This window comes from Symsagittifera roscoffensis, chromosome 7 (genome assembly GCF_963678635.1).
Source record: "Symsagittifera roscoffensis chromosome 7, txSymRosc1.1, whole genome shotgun sequence".
NCBI lineage: Eukaryota > Metazoa > Xenacoelomorpha > Acoela > Convolutidae > Symsagittifera > Symsagittifera roscoffensis.
Genome location: NC_087068.1, coordinates 25,709,406 through 25,736,473, shown reverse-complemented (window position 1 = coordinate 25,736,473; position 27,068 = coordinate 25,709,406). Strand labels below are relative to the sequence as shown.

Genomic DNA, 27,068 nt, shown 5'->3' with positions numbered 1-27,068 from the left:
CCAGGCTCCGCGAAAAACCCAATACCTCTGGACGAAAACGACAGTTCGGGCTCCTTCACACAAATCAATACAAAGAATCCCTCGGATATCCAAACTCCGATTTTTGACATCCAATCGGAAGAATGTACATCCGGCTCAGTGATCTCCTGATCCTCAGAACAAATCTCTCTTATCTCCACTGATGAATCCCTGAGAGACGCTGTGAATAGTTTTGACAACTATATAGATTTGGATAGTGAAATTTTCAACGCGGAGTTAGAGAAATTTATGGATGGGGGCAGTTAAACTAAAACAAAAACTCGCATTTAGACTTTAATACTTTTTATTAGTACTTCATTACAGTGCAGTTAGAATCTATCTAATTTTGTAGTCATTGATTATAATCCGACCGAATCATGAATTGTGCTATTGCACTTTCTAATCAGTCACTCCTTCGGAGCACTAAAATTTTACTGTTGTATTGGGCAGTACTTAATTTTTCAATTCCTCGGTGAACTCCTTTAGGGGGAGAAAAAGGGTCAGTTATCCTGTTACGTATTGTAGCATATAGTAGTTTAATTTTTTTTCCCACAAAGGGGAATGTTGCGAATCATACCATTCTTTCTTATTTCATTTAATTAATCTTAAATTACTTTAACTGGTTAGTTTAGATTTGACCTTGTTATGTTCATTCTCTCCGGCGGAGAGAATGCTCTCTCACTTTTTAATGTTTTAACTTTGAGATTAATTCACTTTTTAAACACATTTTATCTGTAACTAAGTAGAATTAGCTGTAACAAAGGAACATTTTATCAAGTTTTAACTCATAAAAATACAATTTTGATCTATCGGCCCCTTATTTTGACCTTTTAAAAATTAAGAAATGAGCTTTAAATTTGTCTTAAGTTTTTTGTTTTAATTTTTTCTACTTTTCTTGGTTATTGTCTTTTTTATTCGATATAGAACATGGGCGGATCTATGATTTTCTCGAGGGGGGGGGGGGCTGTGGAGCGGATTTTTTTGGTCGACCAAATTGATTTTCCGAGCTGTGCCAAGCAGTAAAAAGACGCTTTTTGTCCAAATTTTCTGCGCCGCAGGAAAAGGAAAATAAGAAAAAACAGGTAAAAAAGCCGTTTTTGGGCACTTTCTGGAAAATTTTGACAAAAAAATGTTTTTTTTTTGGCGGGCGCTCCCTTTCAAAAATAGATTTCTTGTTCAAACATTTTTAGGAAAACGCCTTAAGAAAAATTTTAAGTGTTGATCGGCCAAAAATAGAATTCTTAAAAAGCACTACCTTTAGAAAAATTTTAGGGTTGGTCGGCCAAAAATAGAATTCTTAAAAAGTACCAAAGGGGGACCCTTTGGGCTGGCAGTGGGTCGATTCCCTGAGGGAAGGGGGCTTCCACCCCGCCCCCGCCCTCCTAAATCCGCCCCTGATATAGAATATGTTTTCTGATTATTGCAATACTAAACGTATTATATATTTTCAGTTCGACCTGTTAGCCGAAGACAGTTCGGAGCTGTCAACTTATTTGACCTCTGGAAACGCAAAGCGACGTCGGCAAGCCTTCAACCACCAAAGCCGACGCCAGTTCTACTCGGTCGCCGGAAGCAGCACGCCAAAAAGCAGTGGCCTTAATCAACATCAACAATCCAATCTACTTAACCAAAACAGGTCAGATTCGATAGTGCAAATAAAACACTTTGTTACTTCAAGACTAATTTCATAAAATTTCTAGAAACCAAGCTCATACAATCAATACCAATTGATTCTAAATTGATTGAGATCCATTTTTGGCATTTCTTTGGTTTCGTTTTCTAGTTGATTTTAGAAACAATAAAATTAATTTGCAACAATTTTAATCATATTTTATACCCCTTTTTTCTATATTCATTTTCTAGAGAAATATACAGATTATTTCAGATTTATTCACATAATTTTAAAACGTAAGCTTTTCAATTCACTTTTCGGGTTGATGTTTTGTTTTGAAAAAATGAGTTTAGTACGACGAAATTTGGCCTAATCTTATTTTTCACATCCGCTGGAAACCTTAGTTTGGCAAAATTCAAAAAAAGATTCCAGGAAAAGAATTTTTTTTGCGGTAGAAAAAGTTTCTCGAGTAAACAATGCTCTTTGTAACTCACTAGGATGGAGATTTTTTCGAGTACAAAGTTTTGCTGAAGTTTCGAAACAAAAAGGTTAGTTAAATTTAGCGTCGGATCTAATTTTTTGTCGACCTTTTTTTAAGCTGAACGAATTGATTTCCGGAGCGCTCTCAGAACACTATAAAGACACTATTTTGAAAGTTTTTAGCGCCACAAGCAAATTTTTACAGAACAAGTCAAAAATGTTTTGTTTTTGGGCGCTTTTTGGAAAGTTTTGACGCGCGCTCCCTTCCAAAAATTGTAAATATTGGCTCCAAATGCGCAGGGTAAACACTTTTGGTAAAACAATACCAAAGGAGGACATTTTGGTTCGTGAGGGGTCAACCCTTAAGGAGTCCACTATGGCATCTTTGCTCTAAACGACCAATAATGGAAAGCAACTTTTAGTAGCATTCAAAAAAGTCAACAGTAATCAGAAAACAACTCAGCATATTAATTGAAACTTCAGTTTTTGCTAAAATTTTTAGACTTTGTTATATCTTTTTATCTACCTTCTCACATTTTGAAAAAAAAACTCAAAACTTTTGCCTTGGCAAATGATAAAAAACAAAACGGCTCAAATCAGAGCAAAACCTCAAATGTTCTGACTGCCTTTTAAGATCTATGGAGCAGTAATAATATGAAAAAAAAACAAATGTAAAATAAAAAACGATTTTTTCAACCGAAAAAAATCAACCTCCTACACGCCATGTAAAGTACAAATTGATGGATTTCGCTCTTGGTAACAAATCAATAATGGCAAATAAGCTTCCTTCAATCAATTGGAACGATTTCTGAGATGGAGTAAATCTCCGCTTACGCGTTAATAGCGCGAATTATATCGCGCGTTAATTGTCCCGAATTGGCCAAAATGTAAATCTTTAAACACCCATAACTTTACGAAAAATAATTTTTCACACATAAGCTCACGAAAACAATTTTTTTAAGTGTTACAAAAAAGTTCCGTCAAAAATGGCTAGTTAAAGAGTCAAAATTTGTTAAAAGAAAAAAATCACCCCGAGCACAAATATTCCGTTACTTTCAATAGGAAAGTCGGAACAACAAGAAAACAGGCTATAATCAAACTAATTTTGTTATTATCTGAAAATTGATATTATCTACCGAACATGTTTCTTAGATTTACAGGATTTTAGTTTTTTGTCAGTTGTTTTTGTTCCGACTTTCGTTACGAAAGTAACCGAATATTTGTGCTCGGGGTGGTTTTTTTCTTCAGACAAACTTCGATTTTTAACTAAGAATAATTGACGTAATTTTTTTTTATATCAGCCAATAGCCATTGTTTTCCTGGGCTCAAATTTAAAAAGATTTTTTTTATCTGTGATTATTTTTCATAAAGTTATTAGGGTTTAAAGATTGCAGATATTGCCAATTTGGGCCAATTAACGCGTGATATATTTCGGAGATTTAATCCCTCATAGAAACCGCTTGAAACTGGTTTTAACAGGCTATTTATCAAAATTTCTACTTTACTAGGAGCAAAATCTATTTGTATTTTATATTGTTTGTGGGAGATGATTAAAAAAACTCAAAACTATTTTTTTTGAAAAATTCATCATTTTCTTAAAGCGAACACTGCTTCATAGTTCTTAAAAGACAGTCAGACAATCAGGTCTTTTTTTAAATAGTCTTTTGTCTGATAAGCTCAACAAATGAGAGCCTAATGCAAATTTTACCTTGAAAAACCGAATAATTAAAGTGAATATTTTATATTATCTGTTTCGTTGTTAACACACGTTACAAAGCAGCAAGTTTCAAACGGGCAAAAACTCCAACTCACTTAAAAACAACTGACTTTTTTAAAATTTAACTATTTGTTTGCTGATTCAATTTTTGAAAGTTCATTAAAAGAGCAACAAAATTTGACTGCGAATGGCGCCAAACATTTTTAACTTCTTTTAACTTTGAAAAAGAAAACAAGTTTGAAAAGCTGCATATACAATTAACTCAAAGAAATAGTTTTAAATGCCAATCCTGTCTATTTGTGTCTTTTTTGTTTCTAAGTCCAAAACTAAAACGAGTCGTGTGAAATCTTTTTTTCCTTTTGATTTTTTCAATGACATGCATTTTGAGCCCTAATTTGCTCGAGATATTTTTTGTTTTGTCTTTTTGCGTGTCATTTTGAGAGCATTAAGACGTACAAAATAGGGAGAGGTATACTGACACGCTCAACAGATTCCCAATTTAGAAAGTATCCTATATCGGCCAAATTTCGGCGACAAGGGAATTATTTTTCTTTTGTCCGCAAATAGTGCCCAAAATCAACAACATCAAGCGGGTGGTTCTTCTAGCGGGGGAAGCAACGCCACCACAATCAGCGACGAAAGCACGAGCAACTGCAGTTTTGATCACGTGCCAAGTTGCTCGTCTCCTTCAACGACAACAACAAATCATAACACGACGACTAGTTCCAGTGCCAATAAAACTACCAGTGAAAAAGTGATGACATCACAAATGAATGCGTCAGCTTCATCAGGTGGGACTGGGGGAGGGGGTTTGTTTGGACACCCCAGGTACCATCATCACCAGTTGACAGTGTTCCAGCAACTGCCAGATTTGAGCCGGTCTGTGGACAACAAAATGGAGATTGGACCTAGTAGTTCAACAGGTTAGCAAATTATTCAAAAAGCTGACTTTTAAAAAGAAACCATAGCCAAAAGACAGTTGGAAAAAGTCAATGAACGCAGGTAAACAAAAAAAATGACTTGTTTTTGTTTTGAAAAATACCAACTTTTGAATTTCGAAAAAAATAGATGACCTTAAAGCTCTTCGAATTTATAGAACAATTCATTATTGAACCTTTTTTTTTAAAAAAAGTTAACCGATCCAGTTTAAGAAAACTGGATCAATATGTAAATTTTTTATTTTGTTTGTACATCTGTAAATTCCACGTTCGAAATTAAAAGTTGATCAAATTTTTCTTGACCTTTTCAGTTTTGCTGTTCGATAAAAAAATTTGCTTTCCTTTTAACAATAGAAATGAGCTTAACTGAAAAAGAAATCAAAAGTCAAAGCGCGAAAAGGTGAATTTGAGCCTGAACAAATTTTGAGACTTTTAATGAAAAAGAAAACGAAAAACAAAATCATCGCGACCTACGAGTCTGAACTACGTTCATGGGCTCTTAACAAAAATTTTCAATTGCAGAAATTTTTGAAATGACACTTTTTGAATTGTTTGTTGAGAGGAGATTTTAGTGATAACAGTTTGGTTCCAATTTTTTTTGTAATTTCGAGGTGGAAATTGTTAAATGATGGCATAATGTTCGAACTTTTTAAAAAGCATCTGAATCATAAACAGTGAGCATATTTTTTGATGTGTACAAGCATTCATTTGATTTTCCGGGATTTTCATTTGCTTTGGCCTTTTCCGTTCTCTTATGACATCTCACAAATTGATTTCATCATCATTCATCCGCCTTTTCCTTTAAGCAGTCTAGAAAGGAAATATTTGAGCATATCTGTTTCTCGACTTGATTAAAAGCAATTTCTGGGTGAATATCATTTGCTTTGGGTGTTACCAGACTCATACCGACGCCCTTAAAAATAATCTTTGCTACCAAAATTGAAACACGTAGGAATAGTAATGTTCAAAATTTGCTGATAGTTGTTGTGCAGTGTCAAATATATAACTGCGGTGGCACTTTAGCTCAGAGGGGAAAATTTTTAATATGATTAGTGGATCATTTGATGACATCGAGAATTTAACATATATATTCATTTCGTATTCAGAGGATTATAATGAGACGCGAAAAGTTACACGGAAGGAACATTTACTTCTCTTTTTAATTCTCTTCACCTTTCAAGTATTAAAAACATTCCTTTTTTTAGATTTACCATTCGACCAGATTTTAATTCTGTTTCAAATTTACTCTTTTCCAGACTAGTCGTCTGTCCAGACTTTAAAGAACACGACTCTTGAAAGTCTGGACATACGTCGCAGACCTCGATACGGATTGGCTTTCGTTTAAATAAACGGTCAAGCTACTCGCGTTCATGTGATTCTGCGACCAAAAATCTGAATAGGTCTTTAAGAAAGCGTCGCGATAGTCTGGAATTGAAGTCACGATAATCGACCCCCTCACAAACCAAAGGGTCCCCCTTCCCTTTGGTATTATTTTATGACCTCCATTTTAGACCGAACAAGCCTAAAATTGTTCTAAAGGCGTCTTTGGCGCCAAAGAATACTTATTTTGAAGGGAAGGACGCGCCAAAAAATATTGAATAAAATTTTCCAAAAGGAGCCCGAAATCGTTTTTTTTTGTCTGCTTTTCGAGAAATTTTTGAAAATCTGCCCTTTCGAGAAAATCTTAGATCCGCCACTGATTCAGGGCACAACTCCAAATGTACCGCATGCTCTTCAACTTTTCTGCAAAGTTATTCACTGCTTTTTCAAATCATCCACTTAGGTAATCCACGTACAAAATTACCGTAAGGAAAATTCATCTATGACTATTTCGATTTTGCCTCAAATCGTTTTCAAATGATAAAGTGCTGATTTAAATTATCTGGACAAAATGAACAAAACTTGATTTTTCAAACACGTTTTTCTCAAATTGGGCTAAAATTAGACAAAAAGTGAAGGGAACAAAAATTGCCTAGAATTTCATCAGCATCTATATGGTGCAATTTTTTCTCCGAAATTCTCAATCAAAATTTTACCCTAAAAATGGGTCACTTCGGCTTTTTCTAATTAATCAAAAATTACGCTGAAACTACTTTGTTAATTGATGGGATAGTTATATCACAAGAAGCCTCTTACATAACCCAACAAAGTTTTAAAAGGGTTAAATCTCCGAAAACCTGTTTAAGAGAAAAATTTTTTGCTTGATAGTCAAGAAATGTGATTTTTACTATACAAAACCCAAAATTTTTACTTAAAAACAATTTTTATTTAAATTACTCAAATTTGGAGATTTTACCCTTGTAGAATTTTGTTGGGCTCCAAAAGTGGCATCTTCTCATCTTTCTCTTCAACTTACAGTGTAGTTTTAGTGCTTTTCTTGATTGATTGAAAAAATGACCCGTTTTTGGGGTAAAAATTTGGTTGAGAATATCGGAGAAAAAAATTTCAGCATTTTAATTGACTTTTGTGAGTGACTTTTGTTCTCTTCATTTTCTATCTAAGTTTAACCCAAATTAAAAAAACGCGTTTGAAAATTCATTTTTTGTTTGTTTTGTCCGGATAATTTAAATCAGCACTGTATTGAGTTTAAAATAAAATAAAATGCCACTTACACGTCAGTTGAAAACTGGTAATCAAACACGCTTTAAGTTATTTTGAAAATTCTAAATGAGCGTTATGGGCAAGTTTCAGAACTGCTTCTTAGTTCTAGTTAAAATCGGCAAACAGGAAATATCTTCTTTGTTAATTTCTAATCAGGACCTGAATCAGTTGATTTTTTAAAAGGCTTAACAATACCGCCATCAAAAATATTTTTTAGACGTTTCATAGTGAACAAATTTAGGAGGCTAGTGCATTTTGTTCTTTAATTTGTTCAAAAGCCAAACAAAAATGCTCTTAGCCCGATTTTTCCGACTGCCCTTTAAAATTTATGGAAAAGCGTTTGCTTACAAAAAATTGATAAAACTTTCAAAAAAATGTTTTAAATTATTTTTTCTTTCATTTTTTATGCGGAAATTATCTCTGCACACGCTAAGTAAAGCAAAAAATGAATCTTTTATCATTTGCTTAAATTTTAAAAAGATCAAATAGCATACCTAAGTTCAGTTTGCAACAACTTCTAAACGAATTAAACTTCTGCTTACACGTCAATAGCACAAATATTATTGCGCGTTTTTTATCCCAAATTGGCAATCTTTATAGCCCCCACAACTTTACGAAAAGTGATCACTGGTAAAATTTTGTTTTAAAATTTAGCTCGGGAGAACAAAATTTTGTCAAAAACTAAAATGGCTAGTTAAAATTCGAAATTTGCCTGGAGAAATAAAACCACTCCGAGAACAAATATTCCGTCACTTTCTCCGAAAGACGGAACTACAAAAAATTTACGCTCGTAATAAAGTGAAGCGTTTATTGTTCCCATTTCTTTCAAATTGTTTAATTGAAGATTTTCCTTCAAATGAAAAATTCCTTCAATTTAAATCGGTAAGAAAATTGAAGCAGAAGGTGTTGAAACTTTGAAAACACTTCTACCACAAGCAACATCAAATAATGGGATTATCAAATGGCGACTGTTTACAAGCTTATGGACAAACAAGTCTGTGCTGTGTACAATTAAGGCAAACCCTGATTTTTCCGATTGCCTCTTAATCTATATGGAATATTTTTTGGAAAAAAGATTGAAAAATTATAAATTTTGAGCAATATCAAAAATCAAGTGTGAAAAATTGCGTTGTACGAAACTACAACGACCAATTGGCCTCAAGTCAATTTGGAAAAACTTTGTTGGGCAGAGTTATTCGCCCTTTATAAGCAATTCGCGTTTGCAATTTCAGCATTATGAAAGTCTTCTAAGCGCACATAAATTAGTCCAGAGCATGGCCAAGTTGGCAAAATCCAGGATGGCCAAATTGGCAAACTTCAAACTCACAGAGCTTTGCAAAAACAATTGTAGGTAAAATAACTTTTAAAGTTCATTTCAAGGGCCATATTTTGAATTGGGTATAAAAATTTTTGAGTAAAAAATATTATTTTGATTGCCAAAAATTGACCGAATAAAAAAACATCCCGAGCAGAAATATTCCGTTTTTTAAAAAAAAAAAAAATCGGAACAAAAAGTTAGCGTAAACTCAATTGGGGAAAAATGCAGTCCTGCAGAGTTTGCTTTTTATGCGTTGATCGTCATAGGCAAATTGGAACAAGGACAGTTGGTTATTGTGCAAGTAGCACAGAGTGTTCTGACCACAGTCTTCGAAAAATACAAAAAAAAGAAAACTTTTTTTACAAGTTGGTGTCGTTGTTTTCTGCGTGGTGTGATAAAAATATCTGAACAAAAAAAAATTAGGACAAAATTGACAATCATAATATAAAAAAAGCCATTCGGAATACTGCTTCTGGAAGAATTGGCCAGAAAAACTAAAAAAAAAAATTAAAAAAATTGATAAAAAACTTCAGAGATTTTTCAACATTTTTTGCAGAAAGTTTGGGATTCTATAAAATTTTTTTACCGAATGGCGCTAAAAACTCCAAAAACTACTTTATTTGAGTAAAACGAAGTTTTCACGGCTTAAAGTACGCTTAAAGAAGCTATTGTAAGCATAAACGCTCACACCATATTAGTTCAAAATCAGACCAAAAATCAAAATTTTCAAACCAGTTTTTCTCGACACTGTGAAAAAATTTTTGATAATTATCCAATATTTTTTGTGTTACCTAATTTTGCGTGGAAAAAAAATAAAACACACCCGAAGACGAGGTTCCTCCCCAGCTTTCAAATGGTCGGAACAATGAACATGTCAAAATTGCTAACATTTAGTTTTGGTGGGCCAAATCAGCAGTTTATAAACAACCGATGATTTACAAGAAAAGTAGCTGTAAAAACAGTTTGACTCATATTAATTTTTTTTCAAGGCAATTTTCTAATAGCTCACTTTTAAAATTATGCTACTTTATAACTTCGGCTTCTGTGTTTTCTTTTTACTATTGATGCATTCACCCTCAAGCTATAAAAAATGCTTTACCCATTCACCCTGCCATTAAAAACCCATTCGCCCTGCTATAACTTATTCGCCCTGCCATAAAAAAATGCTTTACCCCATGTATGGCTAAATATTTCATTTTAGCCTCCTTTGTAGATTTTTGCCAGCCTAAGTTTAAGAAAAATCTATAGACCCATTGCTGTCAAACAAAAAAGTGTATCGTTGTTTTTAAAATGTTTAAAAGTTGAAAGTTTAAGAACTGTCACAAAACCAGTGCTGTGGCAAGGAAATTTTAGTGACGTTGATTTTCAATGGCCTGAAAACAAACTGGTCAATTGAATCTACCCAACAAAATTAGCTCGAAACTAAATGGAAATTTAAAGAACGGTATAAGTTCTTGTAATCCAATTTGTCATCTTTTACCTCGTCTTCTCCCTAAATGAATGGCCAATTTTAGTTTTGTTTAGACCATAGATTGCAAAAAAAAATTTATTAGTTACAATTTTTTTTTAAATTTGTCACAGCCGGTGTAAAAGAATACCTTAACTAACGCTACGACGAACACCCACGAGAAAGAATTATAATATTTATAGTTTTAAGCGTTTCAAGCTGCAAAACTATCCACGTTGAAATGTTAATTAGACAAAAAAAATCGATCAGACTTTCCGAAACTGGTATTTGTCGGAGATTTTCTGTCAGTCTTTTGAACAGCAAGGGGTTCGATTTCCTGACCCAGCAAATGGTTTTGCTTGGGTATTACTTTACAAACTTTATGTAAGCTCAACCAACTTCACTGTTTTTCTTGCCATGTTGCAATGAACTTGAGTGAGAGCCCGTGTTTTAAATTACTGGTTACGGGGGTTATTTAAATTGTTCCGATGACGAACACAGAAGGCTAGTACAAAATTTGTTTATGATCAAGCATACTGAAAAGGTGTTCAATCATGCGGAATTTTTTGGTTTTTCAGTTATGAAACAGTTGAAGTGGAGCTAAATCTACTACTATAGAGAAGGGAGCTCAAATTTTTTTTTAAAAAAACTTGCAGTATAAAAAGCAACTGTTACAGCTCGTTTTATTTGCTTAGTTAGTTTAATTTTGTACTAGCATAATTTAATGCAATTTCTTATAAAACTTTTTTTGTGTGGAAGATTAAATTATCTGAAAGCTACCACGGGGTTTTTGATTATACTGTTCGTTTCTCGACAACTTACATATTTTATTATATCAATGTTTTATTTGCTTTGCTAACAAGTTTAATTATGAAAAAAAGTCTATAAAATTATTTTCTTTATTAGCTAAGAATCTTTAAAAAAATTTTCCGACAACTAAAACAGGAATAATTGCAAGATACTGATCGACAGGAGCGGATCTAAGAATCTATTTTTTTTTTTGGTTAGTACTCAAAGTTGGCTTTTTTAGTTTCTACCTGGGCTTTAAATTTACAACTTTGCATTTCAGTTTTCAACTAGGCCTTTAAATCGAGAGGCGGTAGATCGAAATTGTCTTTTGGTCGGAAGCGACAAAACGCACTGGGCGATAGATTAGACCAGGCGATGAATTCTTACAGTAGATTGTCAGTGCCCATTTTTGGCACAGTATAGCGAAGCGGAGCCAGTGGTTGCTATTTTCCAATGGGCAGGTATGAATTATCGCAATTTCTTCTCGATGTGCTATTTTTCCAGAGTGTTTTTTCTTCTCAATTTTGTCTTATTCAAGAAACCCTCGAAGGGGGGATCAAGTGTGATATCATATTAACGCCCTCTTGGTCTTGATCCGGATTTTTCAAAATCGAAAAAGTCGGATTTTTAAAACTCGTGTCAAGAAAAACATGTATGAATATTTTCGATTTTCAGACTAAATAAGGCCAAATTTGCTGAGATGTTGACGTCACAACTTAAACTCTACTGAAATTTCTACGCTTTTTCTCAAACTTTATTTACTGCTCTTGGTGAATGACAAGGAGACGGGTCTGATCCAGTCTATGAACTAGACAATTATGAGAGACAGTAAAGCAAAAAAGCAGGAGCGAGGCACCTAAAAAGAAGAAATTTATTAGCCAAATATTAAATCACTATTTGTTTATTTGTTACAGCAGCTAGTCTTAATTTCTTTCGATTTAAGGGCAAGCAAGTTGTGAAACAATTATTCGTTTACCACCAAAATGCCTTCGATTTGTTTGCTTAGCTCGTTATTATGTTAAGTTCACTGTCTAGATCAGACCCGTCTCGTTGTCATTGACACTGCTCTTTTTGTTCCGACTTTCGATACAAAAGTAACGGTGTAATTGTGCTCGGGGTGGGTTTTTTGTTCTTCAGACAAATTTCGACTTTTTAACTAGCCATTTTTGACGGAATTTTTTAATATCATTCAAAAGGTTTTGTTGTCCTGAACTTAAATTTGAAAAGATATTTTACCTGTGATCATTTTTTGTCAATTTATGGGGGTTCAAAGATTGGAATTTTGGCCGAACTGGGACAATTAACGCGCGATATATTTTGCGCTATTAACATGTAAGCGGAAATTTAATCCGTCTTAGAAATATTTCCATATTGAGTGAAGGAGGCTTATTTGACATAATTGATTTGTTGATAGGAGCAAAATTTATAACTTTGTAGACTATGTGGCGCGTGGGGGATGATTTCCACCAAAAACCTCAATTGTTGAAAAAATTCATTTTATTTTATTACATTTACTTTTTCACGTTATCACTGATTCAGAGACCTTAAAAGGTAGTCGGAACATTCAGGGCCTCGTCCTGATATGAACAATCTTCTTTGCTTTTTTGTTTCTTTCAGCTAATTCAACCACGTTTCTCGAAAAAAAAAATCAAAAAATATATTTAAACAACAATTGTAAGAAAAGTTGATTTTTTTCGATGTTTTATTAAATTCTATGTTTTTGAATTCTTTTCTTATATCAATTTGGTCGGATCATTCTGTGCAACTTGCACAACCGGCTCTGCTTGTTAGATTATGGCTTGATATTAACACTAATGCGTCTTCGTTTAGCACATTTCGACTTACTTTTGTTAAATGGCTTCAAGCTATTTGAATTTGGGTCACCATATTTTCAGATTCCCAAAGGCTTGATATCCGTTTCGGCAGATGCATTTTTCAAAGTAAAAGGAAATGAGAGTCGACAAAAGAATAAATTATATTTTTTTCACTTGAGTAAATCACTTTTTAGCTTTCTTGTTTATTTAACAACTGTATGCGCTCAAAATCTTTTCCCAATCCATCTTCACCTTCATGAAAAAATCGTTCCTTATTTCCCGTTCCACTTAAATTGGATTTGAAATGGTTACCTTTTAAGGACAGGAACTTAAAAAGAAACTCTCCTACAAATAAAATGACAAAAAATTGAATAAATACATTTGTTTTCATTTCTGAACAAACTCATTATTATTTCAAAAATGGGACAAAAAATGGAGAATTACAGTAAACGCTTCCCAACGATTTCAATGGGTGCATGTCTTCATCCTGTTTTTAAAAATGTTTCCCACCAAATTGAGTTGCTATTCAAAAGAGGAGAGCAAACCTTAATTTACATATAAATCTACTCTCCCCGAGAGAAACTTGAACATTCATTACCTCCGTTCTATTTACTTGATAAAAAATAAATTGGAGATGGCGTGATCGAATTATTCCTTTTTCACTTTATTCAAACTTACCGATTGGTCCGTAAGTTTGGGCAATTTTAAAACTGTTAACGCCTTAAAGTTCGAACGCCCTGTCATATTCCGTTTGCAGAAAAATTGATCTTAAACTTCACAATATAATCATCTAGTTGTTGGATTGAAACGAATTGCAGTAATGTCTGTAAAAAGTTTTGGTTCCGATTTTTCAAAAGACATGACGAAATATTTGTCTTTTAAGGATTTTTTATTTTTTGTTTTTCCTCTGAAGGATTTTGACTTTTAAACTATCTGCTATCAAATTTTTTCATGTTATGGCACTCCGATCTAAAAATTCACGGGTGGTCGTTTTTTGTGCATTTATCAAACTTGATAAAAGCAATTTAAAAGCAATTTCTTAATTTTTTGTTATCGCGTAGCGTACGCGGCGAATCAATTCGGCTCAAAAATCATTCAAAATTGTATTGACACCAAGTAATTACGTATTGAAGGGCTACTCCCTGGGTGTAGCAGCCATTTTTTTTACTATTAATCAAAGTTGGGAATTTTTAGGGTCTGATTCAGGGGCGGATCTAAGATTTTCTCGAGGGGGGATTTTCAAAAAAGTTTCGAAAATTTTGTTAACCTTTTTTGGTAGGCCGACCATATTGAGTTTTTGAGCTCTCTTAAATCAATATACAGACCTTATTTTCACAAACAGGCCAAAAAAGGCAAAGGAGTCTTAAGAAAATTTTTTGGGTCAGTCAGCCGAAAATGGATATTTCAAAATAGTACAAAAGGAGAGCCTTGGGTTTATGAGCAGTTAAAAACGGAGTTATCTGAAAAAAATACAACGAGCATAGCCATTCCGTTATTGTATCCAGAAGTCATTGCCCGCGTTATTGTTTTTTGGTTTTTTTTGCAGAAATAATTGGGATATTTATTTCAATATAGTTTCAATATAAGCTGTTCAAAATATGGAATTATCTGCGAAAAAAAACACAACGAGCATAGTCAGACCCCTTCCGTTATTGTCTCCAGAAGCCATAAAAAAGTTTTCATTGAGTTGCATAAATACTCTGTGAAGAGGAGCAGTACATTATAAATAGTGATTAAGTTTATCCACTTTTTGGTACAAATATCAAAAAATTGAACTTGTCTTTTTCATCGAGCGCGACTTTAATTTGTTTTCTCAAGGTTATCCCTCTGTCTTTATTGACAGTATCGAAATATGCAAACCGCATTTAAGTTTAGTTTTACATTTTTGGAACAATAGAAACCAAATACCATTGGAAAAAAAAAGAAATTTTCAAACGTAAGTTTACAAAATTGTTTGTAAAACCTATTTTTATAAGTTTCAAAAGTTAATTTTTTATAACAAACTTTTTCTTACTTTATAAGTGCAATCAAATTTTCCTTAATTTCCGGGTACTACAAAGCTCCAAACTTGAGACACAAAAGTTACAGATTTGTCTATAATATACAGTTATATTATAGAAATTTTTAGCTTTTAATAAATTTTTATAGATCTCCATGTTCAGAGTTGCTACTTTTCGTTTTTTTTTGCAAAAACTTGGCCATTAATTTGATCATAAAATGTAAAAGCACAATAGTTTATCCATAAGCTGTTTTCCACGTTGTTTTTTTTTTCTAAACAAACAAAATTCATTAAACTGAATGTTGTCGTCGAGTCTTCATGTTAGTCTATTTATGGGTTCTGTTTTTCCTATATTAAAGTTAGGTCGCGAAGACCAAAGAAACATCCTAATTGCACTCAAATGTCAAATCTGTCAAGATTAGCTTCCATTCTTGACTATTGCTCTATATGATTTCCTGAGAAGACGACCACCCGTTATTAAACCATAAGCACTTACTGGGCTTACCCTTCCCTTTGTAACGCCGAAAAGTACTTAGACCGGAAGCAATTTCCCCGTAGCGTGAAATAATTTAGAGTTACGCTATTAAAATGAATCAAACTATAACTCAAAAATCAAATTTAAAAGCACATTTTTATTTGATCACGTGAAACGGAAATAAAATATGGCTTAAATTTAGAGCTTTTTCTGAGAAAATTTTCGTAATCTGTCAAACCAACCCTCGCATATTGTTATAATTATATTACAATTCCTGTAAAACTGCGCTGATATGCATAGCCATAGGTACCTTTGATGTGTATATTTGCTGTGTCCTTTTACTTTAGCCATACTTTAAAGTAATCTGATAAGGTTCAGCTACCCAAGACGTAAACTGAAATACGGAGGAGGTACCATTATTATATTTGATATAGAGAATCAATTATACAAACTAGAAACAGCAAATATACCTTCATTACAACTGGGTAATGACGTTATCGTAGCATGTGAGATATAAATTCAAAGGGGAAAATTTAAAATTGGTACAAAAATTGGGTATGGTAATAATACTCTTTCATTTTGGTTTTGGGCTGAAATAGGAAATAGCTATTATACTTTTAACTCTAGGAATTCCACACAGATGATATGCTTGAGGGCATACTATTTTTGTTAATTTTATAATTTCATTATTTTTCCGCCCCGCTTACTTATAACCCGATTTTCGTTACCACTTTGACCACCTGGGATTTTAATAGTAAAAATATAAACTTTTATTGAAGCCCTCAAGAATCGCAAACTTGTTGAACTTTTTGCGAAGATCTATTTTATGGGCAGTTAAAATATGTCAGCCAAGTGTTTTTGATCTAGATTTAATACGTACCGTATGTGGCGTTGACGTTTGGAAAAATACCCATAATATTGTTAGAGACTACAACTTCCGTTTTCAGTTGATTATCATTCTTCACAAACGATTTTACCGAATAAAAGCTATCTCATTAGTAAAAAAAGCCCGTACGAATTGCTTATTTTTTTGTGCCATATCATTCAATTTTAAGCTTTGTTTTATAACATTCAGTTATTCTCCTGAGCTCTCAAAAATTGCCTTTTTTACAACTTTTATGTTTAGCATTACTTTTGAATCTCAGGATTTACAACAGGGATTCTTTAGTACTAAATCCGCCGACCCAAATCGATATTTTATCTTTTTTGCTCGAAGCGAAATTGCATAGACGTTTTGGTTTGTTTTTACAACATCAATTGTAAAGTAACATCATTCAGTAATGACTTCAAAAGACTTCAAAGATTCTTCGCCCAAGTCAAGTTCAAAAGCGCCCCTGATTGTAACGATAAGCAGCCCCTCTTTTAACAGCACTGATATTTCTATTTTACCACTTACGAAAATGTCTGAAAGCACTGAAAGCTTCCAGAGTCCTTTCGCCGAACTAAGTTTTGAAAATTACCAATCGAAGTTTAAAAAAGATTCATTATCTCACATTTCTCTAGATTCTAGGTCGAATTTATCAGCGAGCTCCAACAAAAATAGCAACGAAAACAGTGATTGTATAAGTATTGCATCTAATACAAGTAGTGGAAGTAATTGTACGAAAAGGAGTCCTTCAATTTCGTCCGAAGTTACACCATTTCCGACGCCAGTTCACTCTTCTCACAGTCCGAATAAAACGATTTACCACAACACGCCTTTCGCCCGAACTGCGTCTGGCTCGAGGTCCATAAAACGACAGTACCCAGCCATTCCTTATTGGTTTATCAATTTATCAGGTAAAACATAAATTGCGTCGAGTTAATATTTTCGTTGCGACGTATATTTCGAAGATTCAGAAGGAACTATGGCCTGGTCTGCCTTTTTCTCTGGTGATTCGAGGGTACTAATTTTGCTCAGCACTTGCGCAGCATAAAAATGTTTTCTAAATCAAAAAAGTGTTTTTAGTCTATTCTTACTTAATTTAACACTGTGTCGCAAAGCATTATTTTTTGATTGACTACAGCAAGTTTTTGAACAAATAAATGAGTCTACAAGGTAAGTGTTGTTGTTATGTCAATTATTCCCTGATTGGACACATCGAACAAGTTTGTAAGTTGTTATGTTGTTAACATTTGAGAACCTTTTTGTTCCGACTATCGAAGAAATTCACGGAATAATTGTTCTCGTGGGTTTTTTTTCTATTGACAAACTTGGCTTAACTTAACTTAGGAAAAAAAGGTAAAGCGTAAGCGGATATTTATTCCGGTTCAAAAATTGTCTAAAATTGAATAGAACATTTTAGTTGTTTTAATAAAGTTGAAAACTAATACTAAAAATATCACTTCGTATTTTAAACGGCATGTAGGAGTTTAACTCTCTAAAAAACTCAGTCTTAGAGAAGTTCAACCCGAAAACACTCAATCCAAAAAACTCAAAAACAAAATCTTTCTCTGTCCAAGGATTTCAAAAAAGGATTTCAAGAAGACAGCTAGTATAGGGCAGATCCTTGAATTTTCTGTCTGTTTGCCAAATTCAAAGATAAAATCAACTTTTTAAGTCGTTTTTAAATGGATAAACACTCAGTTAAAGATAGAGAAAAATATTGATTTTTTTTCAGATTTTTTTGAATAAATCCTTCACGCTATTCAAAGTACAAAATGATGAAATTGGTGTCTAGTAGCGTAATAGTAGTTTTAAAAAGTCTAAAAAATGGAAACCATTTCCGAAGCAGTTTTACTTGCCGCTTTCACACTGCCATTATTTTTCAAGAAATTGGCGCCAGTACTTTTCAATCAAAAATTTTCAAGTACAATTTTTGGTGGAAAAGAACACATTGAGATTAAATTGGTGGTTAAATTTGATTTGAAATTTTGAGATGTTCAATTTTTGAGATGTTAAAGAAAAACGTTTAAATTATTTATTGCACAGCAACCGATTCTTCCTTTGTTTTTTAAGACTTAATTGAAGAAGTAGAGTGAGACTGACAAACATCGCGCACATTTTGATCAATTACCTTGGGTTTTCTTGCAAGTTCTTGCTAGATTAGTTAAAATAAGTTGCATCTCTTGCAGAATTCTTGCAAAGTTCTTGCAAAATTTAGCAAGATACGCCATTTTTAAGATAGCCGTTTTAACCAAGCAAACTCTTTAAATATTTGATATTTGGTAGGCACGAAATGCACGAGTCAGCTTTACGCACGAAGGAAACCTGTGGTGTTTGTGTAAAAAGGAAACAATACGTTTAACAATTGATAAATTTCAAATACTAATCGACAAAAATGAAAAATAGAAAATTGTAATCGTACAATTTAAGGTGAACATAAGATCTAACCGTATATATCTTTTGGTAAATTTTAATTCAAAATGCATAATTTAAAATCACAACCTGATATTTTTGTCAATGCTAAAGCTGAAAGTTGTGCATGTACAAGAAAATTTTTAAAACTTGGTCAATTTAAATTTCTGTTGGTGTTTAAACTCAGAATTCTTTGTTATTTTTGTCAAATTGGATCTCCATAGTGTTTTACTGGCTCTAAAAAAAGTTTATGATGAAATAATTGCAAAAATTTCGCAATATTGCAAAATAATTCTTCTTAATGTCTGCGCGCAAATTGTTGCCAGAAAATGTTTTTATTATGTTCTTCATTGAGTTCATGGCAGGTAAATTTTTGTTTGAAAAAAATTTTGCTGTTGTTTTTTTTCTGGAAACTTCGGAATAGTTTCGGGAAATTATACAATCATATGTACTTTCGCAACACAAAGCTCCAGCAAAAAACCTTTTGGAAAATATGAACGAAAATTTAATTGATACCTGAGTTTTAAAAATAAGTTGAGCTGGTTTGAATAGAACTCAATACCTCATTGATTAGAATAGAAATTTCACAAAACATAAAGAGCTTCTTTTCAAAGTTTTTTTTCTGGCTCAGTTTTAGTGATTTACTTCAAAGCAAAATTTCAATTTATTTCGCAATTTTTACACTGAATGTTTCGATTAGATTTTGGTATTTGAATTGCGAAACTCTAGCTAGCTTGTTAATTTTTTGAGGCTTGTTAATAAACTGCAAAAGAAGAAGAGTTGAGCAAAATCAGAGCTGAGTTCCTTCTATTTGGGAATGTGTTCTAAACTATTCCAGTTCAAGCTATAAAATTGAGATTGCTAAGCAAAACTTTGAACAAAATTAAAACGATCCGAAATCGCTTTAAAAAAACTTTACCGATCCTTACAAAAGATTTAAAAATTTACTTCGATCAATTATTGTTTTTATGAGTTAAGGTATATTTTGATTCTTTTCTCATTTTGTTGTGTGAACCAGTGTTTTCAAAAATTTTTATCATACAGTTGTATTCAATGGACATAAATTTATCATAGTTCCAAAAAAGTCCATTGAGAAAAATATTTTGAATGATAAGCCTTTTTACATGCTACAAACATCTGAGACAAGCCATTTAAGATAAGAAAGGAAATGGTTGATAAACGTTTTTGCATAATTTAACGTTTTGAATTCTCCGATAATACATTAACTTAGAATTGTCTCATATCAGAATCCCGCAAACAAAATTCTTACAGCTAAAATACTTTAGGAGTTTAGTGATTGTGTTTAAACATCAGTTACGCAAATGAATTTCACACAGAAGTTTCATGAAAAGCAACTTCTTATGAATGACTGGACAGCTTCGTGTTCGTAAAATTTTTGCTGTGTTTCTGACAAAATTATCTCTATTTTACCACGTGAAAGTGAAAATTAATAACTGTGGCTCCAAACAAAACCACCAATGTAATTTGTTTCTTGTGTGTCAAAAATCGGGTCCGGAATACAATAGAAAAATAAGCGAATTTGCATGCGAAGTTTTTTATCGGCAAATGATTGTTTGAGCATAATTTGTTTCCAATTTGGACCATTATATGGCAAGCGTTTTTTTTGTTCGGAGGTCAAATGGGAAATTTGAATTCCTAAGGTTCCTAAATACTAAGGATCCGTCCTAATTTAAATGTTTTCAGAGCACGAAAATAATAATTAATAAATTTAAATACTCTTTTCATAGCAGCCAGAAGTTTCAGAAAATAAATAGAACATTTTGATTCCTTGAGTTTTTTAGAATTTTTTATTATATCTGAATTATTAAATCCGTTGAATTAATTTCAAAATTTGTTTTTGATGCCATTTAGTTTTGAAATTTTGTATGGGTGTCTCAAAGTTATTTTATTCATTCATTTCTTGCTCAGTTTTTTCAAAATAAATTGGTACCAGTTTTTCAGATCCAAGAGGCAATAAACCTGTTTTCCAACAAAGGATTTTTTCAAAAGATTTTTCCAACACAACTAAATGCCTAATTGTAATTTCAGGACCGACCAGGCCGACCAATAAAATCAACGGGTCCTTCCAGAGTCCCATCAACTTGACTTCCAGCGAGGCAGTTCACGATCCTCAGTTGCTGGAGGTGCCTCTGATTGCTCACTACCAGTTGACAAGGGACTTCGAGCTGATCAACACTGGATATGTGCTGCAGCTGTCAATGAGACCAAGACAAAGTAAGGTTCCCAGTAGGACTTCGTTTTTATGACGGAGCCACCGAATGGTCGAACATTTCGTAACCAATCAAAAAGCCTTTTATACTATCCAAAACTCAGATTCAATTGTGGCGTTTTCTTTCAGAATGTTTAAATTCGCTGCTTGCCTCATAAATTTCTGTCATGCATTTTTTTGCCACCGAAATTTACCCAACATAGAAAACATTGGAAGTGAAGTGAATATTAAGCGTCCACTTCACGAAATAAACCTTTTATTAAAGTATCTAATCAAGAAGCGTTAGCTTGCACCATGCTACAAAACCGTGATAATATAATATCTTACAAAATATTTGGGATTGAAAACATTAATTTGGATGCTAATCATAACTGCTAGCAATTCTATTTTACTTGGGAAAAAACCAACAAAGTTAGTGCGGAGTGGTAAAAAGGAAGTATTTAAGAGTTGTTTCGATTTAATGATCGCCAAGAAAATGAGGATCAAAGACTAAGATGATCGGGTCGCGCAAAATAACATTACAGATGGCACCATAAAACTTCCGCTATCAAATCTAACATTTTTCCTCAAGAAAATTTAGCTTCAACAAGTTCAATTTTTTTCCTTTTCAGTGGCTTCAACGACAAGCGAATTTAACCTCTACGACTATTCCAACGGTGGATTCGCCCACCCCCACCTCGCGCCTTCCGATTCCAAAATGGGGGGACTGGGTATGGGACTGGGGCTGGGGTTGGGGGGAGAGAGTATTCTGGTGGGGGGACCCCTGGAGACTGGCAATGAATTCCAGCTGATTGATATTATTTTCCACTGGGGCAAGGAGACAGACAGGGGCTCGGAGCATACGGTCAACTTCAAAGCATATCCCATGGAGGTCAGCTAAACACACATAATTACGAGCAAAAAAAAATTAATATATGAAAAACCCTGATATGTTTTTCGAAGACAAGCTAGACTGTTAGGAAAGTTCGGTTCTAATTCGAAGTCTGCTTCAATGTCATATTTACATCAATAGCAAACAATCGTTTTTGGCCGAAAACTAGGCAAAAAAATCATCACAAATCATTTCATTACATGTTTTATAATCACTTTTCATCTGCCTCCTTTTGATTATTCCTGGAAAAGAAGCCGATGGGTTTGTTTTGATGACAATTTACTTTGAGTTCATCAAATTGCATTCATGTGTTGTCTTTTCAGGTGCAGTTGGTGCACTGGAATTGTACCTTATACTCCAGCTACGAAGAAGCTCTCGGCAAACCAAAAGGCATCTGTATATGCGCATTATTTGTACAGGTCAGTAGAAAGGGGGCGCCAACTTCCTCTGTGGATCGAACCCTGCTGGCTACTCAAAGGGTTCCGGTTTTGTACTATTCTCCGCCATTCATTTTTGGCTAATCAACTCTATAAATTTTTGAAGGTGCCGCCCTGGGATCCATTATTTACTAATTTAAAGATGTAGTGAGCGCTAAAAAACGCAATTTTTGTCGGTAAAACATTAAAAGCGCTAAAAAAATTTGCATTATCTAGAAGAAGGCTGAAATAATTTAAACTTAGCAATCATTTTTTGGGAACATTATTAGCTTCCCTGTAAGACGTCTACATAATCATTCTTTTTGTTTTAAAAAACGTTCACTTTTCAGATCGGACGAGAACACTCGACACTGAAAATGATTATCGACCACATTGAGGAAGTCCAGTTCCGGGTATGATATTGCTTTCTACCCTTGTTTGACTATGTTGAGAAAATTATCTGGCTATTGTCAACTCCCCCTTTCATCCTTCTATTTCAATTTTGCAAAAACAAATTAATTTGCTTACGATAATGAAGTGGAATGGAATATGAAAAACAGAGCAATTGAGGGAAAATATCAACACCCGTGCTGTTCATCAGGGAAATATAATCTGATGTTAGTCTCAGACAACTGTTTTTAATAGATAATATAAGGTAAAACAATTAAAACTCGGTCTTATTCTCATAAGTAGCTAAGAATGATGACCAACAGTTCAATCGCCAATCATTCAGACTATTGTTAAACGTAACTGAAAATTTGACACTTCAAAAAACTGAAGAGTTCTGAAATGACATATATTTCGACCCACACGATTGTTTTTTCTGGTATTGTTTTTTTGTGAAAAAATCATACCTGAACACAAACACTTAAATTTATTTTAGTAGTCGAGCAAATAGTATCTCGGCAAATAGATATGAAATTTTTCGCGTTTTCTTACTTAAATCTGCTGACTGCTAGCCTCGCAAATTGATGGCATGAACACTCAAATTGTCTTTAGATGAAGTTTCAAACTTTTTTTGTAAAATATTTGTATTTTACCAAACTGTGTATTTTGTGAATTGTAAGCAGATTCAGCATCACGGACGCTCTCTTTGAGCTTGTTTTGTTCTTTCATTTTCTTTGATCGCTCCGAAAAAATTTAACATGTCGTAGGACTTGTTCGTGGATTTCAAAGACCTACATACACTAAATTGTGTGCCTATCCAGTAAAGAAAAAAAATCTCAACCAATTCATTCAGAATAATTTTGCTAACAACTGGCTCAATTCAATGGTGTAGGTTTTCAGGTAAATATTTTCTCATTTGAAAAACAATTTTCTTTTTTTGTTTTTATAATGCATTGAAAAAATGCAATTTGATATAAATATTTATGAAACAGCCATTAAAGGTAATTTCAAAAATAGTTCGTTTTTCAGCGTGTTAATTTCAATAAGTATTTCTTTTTAAAAAAAGAACTACATAGAACAACCTTTCTGTTTTTTGTGTGTTGAAAACTACTATTTTCCAGTCATCTAACCTGTCACACAATGTAAATTTCATGGTTTTGAAGCCAAATTAAGGTCATTATAAGCGATATTTGTAATGGAATCATTTTCTTGTGAAATAGCGGAGTTTGAAATTGCTTTGTCAGCCAATTTTGATATTTTAAGCTGACATGTTTTTCACTTAACTTTTTTGGTTTCCACTTTCGTATCAAAATTAACGGAATATTTGTGCTCGGGGTGGGTTTTTTTTCTTCAGGCAAACTCCGACTGTTTAACTAGCAAATTTAACGGAATTTTTTAAATCATTCAAAAAATATTGTCGCTCAAACTTAAATATGAAAAGATATTTTACCTGTGATCAGTTTTTGTAAATTTATGGGGGTTTAAAGATTGTAATTTTGGCCAATTTGGGACAATTAACGCGCGATATATTTCGCGCTATTGAAGCGTATGTGGAGATTTAAATCATCTTAGAAATCGTTCCAAATTGGTTGAAGCAGGCTATTTGTCGTTTTTGATTTGTTACTAGAAGCACAAATTGATCTCTTTGTATTTTATACGGGATGTTGGGAGATGTTTTTCTCAAAAAATCTCAAATTAAAAAAAATTCATTTTTATTACAATTAACTTTTTTTTCATGTTATTTCTGCTCCATAGACTTCAAAAGTTAGTCGGAACAATCAGTGCTTCGCCCTGATACGAGCGATTTTGTTGCGTTTATTGTGTTCATGGATTTTATCTGTCACTGAACTCAATCAACATTGATTTGAGCCAGAATAATTTTTTGGAGAAAATGGATGAATTTTTTGAACTCCAAAAATTTTATCAAGAACTTGTTAAAAATTTGTAAAAAAGTTAGTCATTATAAATAGGCTAACTTTTTTGCCTAATTTCACATTGGAGATCAAATTTTTCCACTCAATTTAATTTGTTTTAAAGTTTATAGCGCTACGGTTAAAGTGCTCGATTCTGATAAAACTTAAAGTAAAAATTGAGTTTACATCTTCCCCCTAGGAGCAACTTGGTCACTTATGGCTGAAATTTAAATGCAAAAATCTGATTTGAGTTACATCTTTTGTTGGTATTAAGTGATTATAAATGGAATGTAAATTACAGGCGAACAAGGTACAGTTTAAGTCCACTACAGTTTGTTGAGCGCCTTAATAAATCAGTTATTCATTGCAAATTATCAATTTTTGGTTTCAGTATTACGAAATCATGTTTCAGTATATATAGAAATCATGCTTCGTCATTTTAAGTTTGATGAAAAAGTGATTGGCAATTATTTATTTATTTTAGTTTCCGAAAATAAATCAAATTTTCTGCGTGCTAGACAATATTTAGAGAAAACGGGACAAGCAAAATATCAAGGCATTTAAAAAAGTGTTTACCAAAAAAACTATGTTTTTTGCGTGCACTGGCAAAAATTAGGTACATGCTAACACCGAAATCAACTTTCGAAAAACTTTAAGCCTGCTCCGTCGAAAAAGATGTAGAATAGTATCTTTAACTGTTGAGTCGTCGAAGTTCTTTTTTAAATTACTTTTTCGTCTGTTTTTTGTTTAAAATGTTTATTTGTTATCACTAATTGCACAGTTGTGACTTGGGATCTCGTTATGCACAGTGATTATTGGTTTGTAGGGTCGCAGTAAGAGGATCACGACAGCACTGTCTCCCGCTAGCTTCCTGCCTGATCCCGCTCTGAGGGACTACTGGGTGTACAGTGGCTCACTCACTATCCCCCCGTGCCACGAGAACGTCACATGGATACTCTACAGATACCCCCTCACCATCTCACATTCACAGGTATAATCAGGCGCGGATCTAGGAATTTTTCGAGGGGGGGGGGGGCGGATCTTCAAAAAAAATTTGAAAATTTTGTCGACCTTTTTTTTTGGTTTTTGGTCGACTAAATTGATTTTCTGAGCTCTCCCAAAACACTATAAAGACACTAATTCGAAAAAAGGCCATAAAGGCGTTTTTAGGCACTTCGACCAAAAATTCGCGTTTTTTCGGCGCGCGCTCCCCCCTCAAAATTATTATAGATTGGCGCCGAAGGGTCCGTCAGCAATTTTTAGGGTCCGTCAGCAAATATGGATATCTCAAAATTGTACGAAGGGGGGACCCTTTGGGTCGGCAGGGGGTCAAATCCCTGAGAAAAAGCGTCCACCTTAACCAAGTGGACCATCGCCCCCCTAAAACTGAATGGCTCTTTTAAACCAGTAAAACCAACGAATGCAAAATGCTCAATTCTGATTAGCTGCAAACTAATATTTTCAACCAAGCAAACACCGGCTCGCTAAGTTGAAATTGAACATGCCAAAAAGTTAACAAAAGCTTCGTGACACATTGACAACTTGGCGACACATTTAAAGCCACATTTTTCTTTTACCAGTCTTTTTTTTGCAAGGGGCATGCATGAGGTACAATTTGCTCATCATTCAACGATATTGGCCCTTCTAATGGTAACTGGCCGTTTTGTTGGCAATATAAGTAAGGTCTTATAAAGTGTTTTAGGAGAGCTCGCATATAGATTCAGGTAACTGACAAGGCGCATGACGGGCCTTTTAATTAAAACTTTGACGAATTTTATTACAAAAGAACATCTGAAATTGACGTTTTTGTTACTTTACAGACAGCACAAACTTCATATTATAAATGACTTCGTATGCTCGTTCAACATTTGGAGGCCAAGTTGTGGAAAATTTTTGACTAAAAATTCTGTTCAGCTGGAGGAGTTCCGTAGACTGAAGACGTTCACAAGGGGAGAGGCACCCACAGCCGGCTACGAGGGACAGATGGTGGACAACTTCAGACCCACCCAGGCACTCTGCGACAGACGCATCACTTCCTCCTTCAAACCATAGCAACATCACTCCAGAATCCGCAATGATTTAATAACCAAATTAGTACCCATACAACATGCGACTTGTTATGTAAAACACGGTAATAACAAGCCTCAAACAACCTTATACTTCTGGCCTGTGAAATCAGTAGCAAAAATAAAAATGGGCAAAAACGAGTTAACTTTTCTATTTTTTGTTTTAATTCTTTTACGTTTTAATGAGTTAATTCTTTTCTTGCTGATTTTTGTGAAATTAAATAAAAATTTATTGTAGCTAAGGTTGGGAATTTTTATGTGACTCTAAGCCTCCCAAGGCGTCCAAAACAAAATCATCTGTATGATGATCTTACCTGCCGAATTGCTTTGCAGTAATTTTAGAGTACTTCCATTATTTTTACAAGTAGATTAGTAGTTTATAAAATGAAGTTATAAATTCTAATTAATAAATAATTTCAAAAACTTCTCATTGTTTTCAAATGATGATAATGTTTTGAGAAAAATTGCCGAAAGTATTAATAATTTGAATTTAAGGTGGTTGCTTATTTCAGCCTCTTTGATCACCGGAACCATTGAGCATTTTTTTGTAAATTATATTTATTTAAGCAGCGAAGCCGAAATTTTTTCGAGACGTGCAATCACAGGGCATGAAGTTTTTTTCTTGATTTCAACGAGAAATTAAACCAATTTTTTCTTCGCGCTTTTTTTGTTCTCTCTGCAACTATTTAAGATATAAGAT

At 33.5% G+C, this 27,068-nt stretch overlaps 1 protein-coding gene across 5 annotated transcripts in view; it reads left to right on the top strand.

Moving 5' to 3' along the window:
- Positions 1–26,837, top strand: part of LOC134851061 (carbonic anhydrase-related protein-like) — a 90,855-nt gene extending 64,018 nt beyond the window's left edge. For 2 of the 5 annotated variants that reach the window (XM_063866960.1, XM_063866959.1), the window contains exons 4-11: positions 1,470–1,654; positions 4,395–4,750; positions 20,535–20,720; positions 21,327–21,586; positions 21,910–22,005; positions 22,353–22,415; positions 25,129–25,293; positions 26,217–26,837. In XM_063866960.1, coding sequence (XP_063723030.1) covers positions 1,470–1,654; positions 4,395–4,750; positions 20,535–20,720; positions 21,327–21,586; positions 21,910–22,005; positions 22,353–22,415; positions 25,129–25,293; positions 26,217–26,354 — 1,449 coding nt within the window. In that variant the 3' untranslated portion in view covers positions 26,355–26,837. Of the gene's footprint in view, positions 1–1,469; positions 1,655–4,394; positions 4,751–12,696; positions 13,423–16,133; positions 16,988–20,534; positions 20,721–21,326; positions 21,587–21,909; positions 22,006–22,352; positions 22,416–25,128; positions 25,294–26,216 lie in introns of those variants that run through there. The other 3 variants (XM_063866962.1, XM_063866964.1, XM_063866963.1) reach the window with 3 other exon arrangements.
- Positions 26,838–27,068: the final 231 nt, after the last annotated feature.